We start from the raw sequence: 10,003 nt of genomic DNA on the forward strand, positions 1-10,003 counted from the left end.
GCCCCAACCCTAACCCTAACTTTAGCTCCAACCCTAGCCCCAACCCTAACCCTAATGGGAAAATGGAAATAAATACAATTTTTAAATTTTATTATTTTTCCCTAACTAAGGGGGTGATGAAGGGGGGTTTGATTTACTTTTATAGCATTTTTTATAGTGGATTTTTATGATTGGCAGCCGTCACACACTAAAAGACGCTTTTTATAGCAAAAAAGTTTTTGCGCCTCCACATTTTGAGACCTATAATTTTTCCATATTTTGGTCCACAGAGTTATGTGAGGCTTTGTTTTTTGTGGGACGAGTTGACGTTTTTATTGGTAACATTTCCGGGCACGTGACATTTTTGATCGCTTTTTATTCCGATTTTTGTGAGGCAGAATGACAAAAAAACAGCTATTCATGAATTTCTTTTTTTGGGGGGGGGGGGGGGGCGTTTATACCGTTCCACGTTTGATAAAATTGATAAAGCAGTTTTATTCTTCGGGTCAGTACGATTACAGCGATCCCTCATTTATATCATTTTTTATGTTTTGGCGCTTTTATACGATAAAAACTATTTTATAGAATAAGTAATTATTTTGGCATCGCTTTATTCTTTATTCTTTTTTATTTTTTCTTTGATGATGCTGTATGTTGGCTCGTTTTTTGCGGGACAAGATGACGTTTTCAGCGGTACCATGGTTATTAATATCCGTCTTTTTGATCGCGTGTTATTCCACTTTTTGTTCGGCGGTATGATAATAAAGCGTTGTTTTTTGCCTCGTTTTTTTTTCCCTATGGTGTTCACTGAAGGGGTTAACTAGTGGGACAGTTTTATAGTTTGGGTCGTTACGGACACGGCGATACTAAACGTGTACTTTTATTGTTTTTTTTTTATTTAGATAAAGAAATGTATTTATGGGAATAATATATTTTTTTTTTCTCTATTTAGTTTTTTTTTTTACATTTTTACTTTGTCCCAGGGGGGGACATCACAGATCGCTGATCTGACAGTTTGCACAGCACTCTGTCAGATCGGCGATCTGACTTACAGTGCTGCAGGCTTACCAAACGCTTGCTCTGAGCAGGCACTTGGTAAGCCACCTCCCTCCCTGCAGGACCCGGATGCCGCGGCCATCTTGGATCCGGGGACTGCAGGGAGAGGAGGTAAGAGACGCTCGGAGCAACGTGATCACATCGCGTTGCTGCGGGGGTCTCAGGGAAGCCCACAGGGAGCCCCCTCCCTGCGCGATGCTTCCCTATACCGACGGAACACTGCGATCATCTTTGATCGCAGTGTGCCGGGGGTTAATGTGCCCGGGGCGGTCCGTGACCGCTCCTGGCACATAGTGCCGGATGTCAGCTGCGATAGTCAGCTGACACCCGGCCGCGATCGGCCGCGCTCCCCCCGTGAACGCGGCTGATCGCATATGACGTACTATCCCGTCAGTGGGAATTAAGGCCCACCCCACCTCGACGGGATAGTATGTCATATGGGATTAAGGGGTTAAAAAAAATATCAAATATGGGATTTGAACCCAGGAAAATCTGCACCTGAGACTACGCAGCCAGCAACCTTAACACCAGACCATAAGCCTGAATGTTACCATGCATTGATTTTCTTTGGCTATGAAATCTATGCACACTCTCAGTAACTGGGAAAATCATTTTGATTTTTTTTTCTGACATAATATGTCACATAGTGAAACATCTCTTTGATGAGTGCAGAAAGTCACATATCATATGTTACTTAAGAAAAAAAGCAAAAAAAAGATTATTTGGGGATCGAACTCAAAAGTTTTCCATTCCATAAACCAGGAACTTAACCACTCACCCATCAGCTTAACTGGCGATGGAAGCTCAAGTGATCCCAGGTATTAATTTTAGCTTATTTTACTAATTTCATGTATCAGAGTCAAGTATCAGACTCAGGTATCAGAATGAAGTATCAGAGTCAAGTATCAGAGTCAAGTATCAGACTCAGGTATCAGAGTCAGGTGTCAGAGTCAGGTGTCAGAGTCAGGTATCAGAGTCAGGTATCAGAGTCAGGTATCAGAGTCAGGTATCAGAGTCAGGTATCAGAGTCAGGTATCAGAGTCAGGTATCAGAGTCAGGTATCAGAGTCAGGTATCAGAGTCAGGTATCAGAGTCAGGTATCAGAGTCAGGTATCAGAGTCAGGTATCAGTCAGGTATCAGACAGAGTATTTCTGATGTTTGACTTTGATTTGTGACTTTGATATGTGAAAGTCAGGTATCAGAATCAAGTATCAGAATGAGGTATCAGAGTATTTCTGATGTTACTTCTGATGTTTGACTTTGATTTGTGACCATGTGTGAAAGTCAGGTATAAGAGTCAAGTATCAGAATGAGGTATCAGACAGAGTATTTCTGATGTTTGACTTTGATTTGTGACCATGTCCTAAAATGAACACTGTAGGTGTAGTTTTTGGAAAAAACGGATCAGTTTTTTTTTTACGATCCGTTTTTTTCCCATACAGTTGTATTAGCGCCGGATTGTGCCTGAAGGGCATGCGTTTCATCCGTTTTGTGCCAGATCCGTCCCTTCAGGCTCTTTTGCCAGACACAAAAAACGTCCACTGCAACGTTTTTTTCTGTGCAGCGAAAAAGCCTGAAGGGACGTTTTCCGGCAATAAACACATGGAACGGGTGTGTGAATGAACGGTTCCGGCTACCGAATCCGTTTTTTGCACATTGAGCATGCCCAGAAGCTTCGTTTTCGATTCTGGCATGGGAAAAAAATCTCTCTCTCTCTCTCTCTCTCTCTCTCATCAGGAAGTCAAAAATCCATGCGCAGTAAAGAATGCCGGATCCAGCTAAAAAACGGATCCAGTGCATCAGTTTTCCACAATTTACGCCGGATCCGTTTTTTGCAAACTTGCCGGATTTAGCCTGAAACCAAAAACCTGATGTGTGAAAGTAGCCTAAGGATTGTTTCACATTTGCGTTTTTTGCCGCTGTGTTTTAGCGCAAAAAACGCATGCGTTTTTTTAACCTATATTTAACATTAAAAACGCATGCTTTTTTTGTATGCGTTTTGCCACGTTTGACGACGCATGCGTCTTTTCTATGCTTGCGTTTGGATGCAGAAATGCAACATGTAGTAATTTCTAGAGGCGTTTTTCTCTCATCACACACATTTGGATGAGCACGGCAAAAAGTCCATTTTCTGACCATAAGGGGTTTTTTTTAACAGTGGACAAAGAAAAAACACGTTGGCGTTTGATGAAGGACCGCTTCAACAAGGACCTGCGTGAAGAGAGTCGTGTTCCCAATGCTTCAGGAGCAAGGATCAGACGATACAAATATCATCGAGTATTGGCATTTCTAAGACCGGTCCTTGCCCAGAGAACGTAAGTATTTATCACGTGCATTAGGTTGTGTTGTATTGCCATAATCTGTATTTTTAAATTCCACAGGATTTTGCGTCTGGTTAATTTTTGGTATTAATTTTCTTTTTACTTTTTTCACAGCACATACAGCACGACTGTCAGCCCAGGTTCTGGAGCGGTCCTTCATCCGACAGCCACGGACCCGTCCCAGCCATCCAGCAGCGCAGCAGCAGGTGGGCCTTCCACACTAACTGGAGACCAGGGAGCTGGTCCATCAGGTCTTCCCCTTTTCACAGTCCTCTTCCACTGCCCCCTTTTTTTTGGTCACATCCCGGCAGCGGCAGAGGGCTTCGGACAGGACACTCATGCCCGAGTTTTTGCACTTGAGCTGGGTTTTACACGAAGCAATCAAGGCTTTAGGTGACCGAATGAATGTTTCACATAACCTCTTGAAATGCCTATATCCAGGAGGTCACCAAAAGCCTTGATCAAGTTAAAGCCGACCTCCAGAGGCCAGCTCATCATTTTTTTAACCAATTTGAACAGGGTATGTCGGAAAACCTTACTCCTGATCTCCAGCTGGGGAAAAAATGGCGGGCGCATGCGCAGTGCGCCGGCCGCCCAGCACCCGGAAGATCTTTGGGGTCTCGGCTGCCGGGGGTAGCCGAGACCCCAAAGAACATGATCAGGGTCGGTTTTTACCGACCCCTGTTTTGCGATCGCCGGTAATTAACTGTTTACCGGCGACCGCAAACGAAAAAAGCGATCTGTAATTCTCTGTCCTCTGATGTGATCGCACATCAGAGGACAGAGAAATAGGGGGATTCGGGGACCCTATCATACTCACCCGGTGTCCCTGGGTCCTCCTGCGTCTCCTCCTGCCGGCTTTTTCCTCGGGAAAGAAAATGGCGGGCGCATGCGCAGTGCGCCCGCCATCTGCTGCCATCTGCCGGCCGGCAGGAGAGACGAGTTGGGGCTAAAATTAGGGTTAGGGCTAGGGTTGGGGCTAAATTTAGGGTTAGGGTTGGGGCTAAATTTAGGGTTAGGGTTAGGCTACTTTCACACTAGCGTTTTTTGGCTTCCGTCGCAATGCGTCGTTGGAGAAAAAACGCATCTTGCAAAAGTGCTTGCAGGATGCGTTTTTTCTCCATTGACTTGCATTAACGATGCATTGCGACGGATTGTCACACGTCGCATCCGTCGTGTGACGGATTCGTCGTGCTTTGGCGGACCGTCGGCACAAAAAAGCTACATGTAACTTTTTTTGTGCGACGTGTCCGCCATTTCTGACCGCGCATGCGCGGCCGGAACTCCGCCCCCGCCTCCCCGCACCTCACAATGGGGCAGCGGATGCGTTGAAAAAACAGCATCCGCTGCACCCGTTGTGCGGCGCTTACAACGCTAGCGTCGGTACGTCGGCCCGACACACTGCGATGGGCCGAGTACGACGCTAGTGTGAAAGTAGCCTTAGTCTTCTTTCACACTTGCGTCGGTACGGGGCGGTCGCAATGCGTCGGCCCGACATACCGACGCACGTTGTGAAAATTGTGCACAACGTGGGCAGCGGATGCAGTTTTTCAACGCATCCGCTGCCCAGTCTATGTCCTGGGGAGGAGGGGGCAGAGTTACGGCCACGCATGCGTGGAAATGGCGGACGCGACGTAAAAAAAAAAAGGTTACATTGAACTTTTTTGTGAACACGGTCTGCCAAAACACAACGGATCCAGTGCACGATGGACGCGACGTGTGGCCATCCGTCGGTAATACAAGTCTATGGGCAAAAAAGGCATCCTGTGGGCACATTTGCAGGATCCGTTTTTTGTCCAAAACGACGGATTGCGACGGATGCCACACGACGCAAGTGTGAAAGTAGCCTTAGGGTTGGGGCTAAAGTTAGGGCTAGGGTTAGGGTTAAATTTAGGGTTAGGGTTGGGGCTAAATTTAGGGTTAGGGTTAGGGCTAAAGTTAGGGTCAGGGCTAGGGTTGGGGCTAAAATTAGGGTTAGGGTTGGGGCTAAAGTTATGGTTGAGGCTAAAGTTATGGTTAGGGTTGAGGCTAAAGTTAGGGTTAGGGTTGGGGCTAAAGTTAGGGTTAGAGTTGGGATTAGGGTTAGGGATTGGATTAGGGTTGGTATTAGGGTTACGTTTGGGATTAGGGTTGGGATTAGGGTTACGTTTGGGATTAGGGTTGGGATTAGGGTTAGGGTTGGGATTAGGGTTAGGGGTGTATTGGGATTAGGGTTAGGTTTGAGGTTAGGGTTGAGATTAGGGTTAGGGGTGTGTTGGATTTAGGGTTTTGATTAGGGTTATGGTTAGGGTTGAGATTAGGGCTGTTTTGGGGTTAGGGTTGTGATTATCGTTAGGATTGTGATTAGGATTATGGATCGGGTTGAGATTAGGGTTAGGGGTGTGTTGGAGTTAGGGTTGGAGTTAGAATTGGGGGGTTTCCATTGTTTAGGTACATCAGGGGGTCTCCAAACACGACAGCCAATTTTGCGCTAAAAAAGTCAAATGGTGCTCCCTCCCTTCTGAGCTCTGCCGTGCGCCCAAACAGTGGTTTACCCCCACATATGGGGCATCAGCGTACTCGGGATAAATTGGACAACAACTTTTGGCATCCAATTTGTCTTGTTACCCTTGTGAAAATAAAAACTTGGGGGGCTAAAAAATCTTTTTTGTGGAAAAAAAAATATTTTCTATTTTCACTACTCTGCATTATAATCTTCTGTGAAGCACTTGGGCATTCAAAGTTCTCACCGCATATCTAGATAAGTTCCTTGGGGGGTCTAGTTTCCAAAATGGGGTCACTTGTTCGGGGTTTCTACTGTTTAGGTACATTAGGGGTCTGCAAACGCAACATAACGCCCGCAGACAATTCTATCAAAGCCTGCATTCCAAAACGGCGCTCCTTCCCTTCCGAGCTCAGCCATGCGCCCAAACAGTGGTTTACCCCCACATGTGGGGTACCAGCATACTCAGGACAAATTGGAAAACAACTTTTGGGGTCCAATTTCTCTTGTTACCCTTGTGAAAATAAAAACTTGGGGGTTAAAAAATCTTTTTTGTTAAAAAAAAAAATATTTTTTATTTTCACGACTCTGCATTATAAACTTCTGTGATGCACTTGAACATTCAAAGTTCTCACTACACATCTAGATAAGTTCCATGGGGGGTCTAGTTTCCAAAATGGGGTCACTTTTGGGGGGTTTCTACTGTTTAGGCACATCAGGGGCTCTCCAAACGCGACATGGCGTCCGATCTCAATTCCAGTTAATTTTGCATTGAAAAGTCAAATGGCGCTCCTTTGCTTCCGAGCTCAGCCATGCGCCCAAACAGTGGTTTACCCCCACATATGGGGTGTCGGCGTACTCAGGACAAATTGTACAACAACGTCTGGGGTCCATTTTCTCCTGTTACCCTTGGTAAAATAAAGATTTGGAGGCAAAAAGATCATTTTTGTAGAAAAAATGCGATTTTTTTATTTTCACGGCTCTAAATTATAAACTTCTGTGAAGCACCTGGGGGTTTAAAGTGCTCACCACACATCTAGATAAGTTCCTTAGGGGGTCTAGTTTCCAAAATAGTGTCATTTGTGGAGGGTTTCCACTGTTTAGACACATCAGCGGCTCTCCAAACGTGATCTAAAAAAAACATGGTGTTCTAAAAATGAGAAATTGCTGGTCAACTTTTAACCCTTATAACTCCCTAACAAAAAAAAATTTTGTTTACAAAATTGTGCTGATGTAAAGTAGACATGTGGGAAATGTTATTTATTAACTATTTTTCGTGACATATCTCTCTGATTTAAGGGCATAAAAATACAAAGTTTGAAAATTGCAAAATGTAAAAAATTTTCGCCATATTTCCATTTTTTTCATAAATAACCGCAAGTAATATCAATGAAATGTTACCACTATCTTGAAGTACAATATGTCCCGAAAAAACATTCTCCGAATCAGCAGGATCCGATAAAGCGTTCCAGAGTTATAACCTCTTAAAGTGACAGTGGTCAGAATTGTAAAAATTGGCTCGGTCATTAAGTACCAAATTGGCTCTGTCACGAAGGGGTTAAAATACTTTGTAATAATGTATGTGTGTTTTCTTAACCATTTCATACTATTGGATTAATAATGGATAGGTGTCATAATTGACACCTCTCCATTATTAATCTGGCTTAATGTCACCTTACAATAGCAAGGTGACATTAACCCTTCATTACACCATATCCCACCGCTACACGGGAGTGGGAAGAGAGTGGCCAAGTGCCAGAATAGGCGCATCTTCCAGATGTGCCTTTTCTGGGGTGGCTGGGGGCAGATGTTTTTAGCCAGGGGGGGCCAATAACCATGGACCCTCTCTAGGCTATTAATAACTGCCCTCAGTCACTGGCTTTACCACTGTGGTGGAGAAAATTGTGAGAGAGCCCACGCCATTTTTTTTCCGCCATTTAACCCTTTAATTTAATAGCTAGAGGGCCCAAGTTTTGCACATACACACTACTAACATTAGTAGTGTGGAATATGCAAAAAAAAAAAAGGGACATGAGATGGTTTACTGTATGTAAACCATGTCTCATATCCTGTCGGGTTTGGGAAGGAGATAGCAAAAGCCTGCAATTGAATTGCCGGCTTTTCTCTATAACACCGCTGCGTATTTCTTGCAAGTCACACTGCTGGTTCGTGAGTAATCCGTATTTTTCTCGCCCCCATAGACTGTCATTGGCGATTTTTTTTGCGCAATACGGTGACAAACGCAGCATGCTGCGATTTTCTACGGCCGTAGAAGACCGTATAATACAGATCCGTAAAATACGGCTGATAGGAGCTGGGCCATAGAGAATCATTGGGCCGTGTGTTATGCGTATTTTACGGACGTATTTTCTGCGCTCATACGTCCGTAAAACTCGCTAGTGTGACGCCGGCCTAACTGTCCTAAAACCTCTGCCAAACTCGTCACATTTCTGCCCTATGTAATACATTTGTGGTCTTCCCTAGAAATATTAGACACTTTCCCATTCATCTATAAATTAGCTTAATAAACTTGGAACAAAATTAGTTAATACAATTGATAATTATCAACGGCTCATTCACACGTTATATTTTCTTATACTAGTGATGATGATAATTTTATTTCTATAGCGCCAACATATTCTGACCACCTTACAATTAAGCAGGGACATGAACAGGCAATAAATATATCACAAAGTGACACAGATCGGCAGTTACAGGAGGAGTGAGGGTCCTGCTCGCAAGCTACAATCTATAAGGAAATAGGGTGGGATGTGCTATCCGTGCTTTTCACAGATAACACTTGTGCCTAAAATAGTGAATGGGGCAGTTCACATGTCCGGGATTGTTTGTAGTCCATACAAAATCATGGAGATATGTTCCATACTGATCCAAACGTCAGAACAAAATTGTCAATGCAAGTCTATGGGTCTGTGTAAAAATCGAACAGAACTCGGATGTCATCTTAGTGATGTCCAAGTCCGATCTAAACGTCAGATCAAAATACACATATAGCTCAGCAGTGAGACCACCATCGATCCTGGTCAAGTATCCAACATCTTTGGCTGTGAGGCTATGTGCACATGTCAGGATTTCTTGCAGAAATTTCCTGACCAAAACCGGACATTTTCTGCAAGAAATCCTGTGCGTTTTTTCATGTTTTTCTCGCGTTTTTTGTGCGTTTTTTTTGTGGATTTTTTGCAGATTTATTTGCAATAATATGGTGGGAAATCCGCCAAAAATCCGCAAAATTAATGAACATGCTGCGTTTTTTACCACGATGCATTTTTTTTGCGGGAAAAAAAAAGCGACAAATGCACAAAAATTGCGGAATGCATTCTAAATGATGGTATGCATATGTATGCGTTTTTATAGCGAAAAAACGCAAAAAATCCGGAAAGTGTGTACATACCCTGAAACAACCCCATATGATCAGGTTTCCTCTACCAAAACTTGACAGTTCCTTCAATGATTCCAGCCATTGGCCCCGTTTTCCCTTGTTTCTTCCAGACCCATTTGCACCCATCAGAGACTAGTCTGTTGCCTTTCATCTCATCGCTCCAAATCACCCATCTTCAATCTTATACTGTCCACTTTTCATACGTTTTTGCAAACTCAAGCCAACGCTTCTCATCACAATATTGAAGTTGAAGTCTCTCACCTTATTTGAAGCTTCCAGACTTGTGTAACGTCTGCAGGACGATTGATTGATTTTTGTCTGGGTGTCCTGAGGAAGGAGTCGGTGGAATCTGAAACGCATCAACAATAAACAATACATTTGTGTATAAGACAGCCAAGATGATTGTCTATAAAATGATGGGAGTCTCACGTTGGAAGCAGTAGTGGATGGTGAGATATGGAGCCTGAAAGTCAAAAGGTCAAAACATTGTTACTGTATTGCTCGTCAGTGTGTTTGTCTTAGGCCGGTTTCACACGTCAGTGATTCTGGTACGTGAGGTGTCAGTTTTCTCACGTACCGGAGCCACTGACACACGTAGACCCATTAAAATCAATGCATCCGTGCAGATGTCATTGATTTTTCGCGGACCGTGTCTCCGTGTGCCAAACACGGAGACATGTCAGTGTTTGTGGGACATTATCCGTCTGCAGTCCGTGTGCCGTGCAGGAGACAGCGCTCCAGTAAGCGCTGTCCCCCCCACATGGTGC

At 44.1% G+C, this 10,003-nt stretch overlaps 1 protein-coding gene and 1 long non-coding RNA gene across 2 annotated transcripts in view; one reads left to right on the top strand and one right to left on the bottom strand.

Moving 5' to 3' along the window:
* Positions 1-4,380, top strand: part of LOC143776496 (uncharacterized) — a 146,627-nt gene extending 142,247 nt beyond the window's left edge. The window contains exons 6-7 of the mRNA XM_077265944.1: positions 3,195-3,351; positions 3,472-4,380. Of these exons, the coding sequence (XP_077122059.1) occupies positions 3,195-3,351; positions 3,472-3,754 (440 nt within the window). The 3' untranslated portion in view covers positions 3,755-4,380. The remainder of the gene's footprint in view (positions 1-3,194; positions 3,352-3,471) is intronic.
* The window catches only part of LOC143776503 (uncharacterized), a 107,028-nt gene extending 97,436 nt beyond the window's left edge, over positions 1-9,592 (bottom strand). Inside the window, exon 1 of the long non-coding RNA XR_013215849.1 lies at positions 9,498-9,592. This is a non-coding gene — a long non-coding RNA (uncharacterized LOC143776503). The remainder of the gene's footprint in view (positions 1-9,497) is intronic.
* Positions 9,593-10,003: the final 411 nt, after the last annotated feature.

The sequence above is a fragment of the Ranitomeya variabilis genome, chromosome 1, assembly GCF_051348905.1.
Source record: "Ranitomeya variabilis isolate aRanVar5 chromosome 1, aRanVar5.hap1, whole genome shotgun sequence".
Lineage (NCBI taxonomy): Eukaryota > Metazoa > Chordata > Amphibia > Anura > Dendrobatidae > Ranitomeya > Ranitomeya variabilis.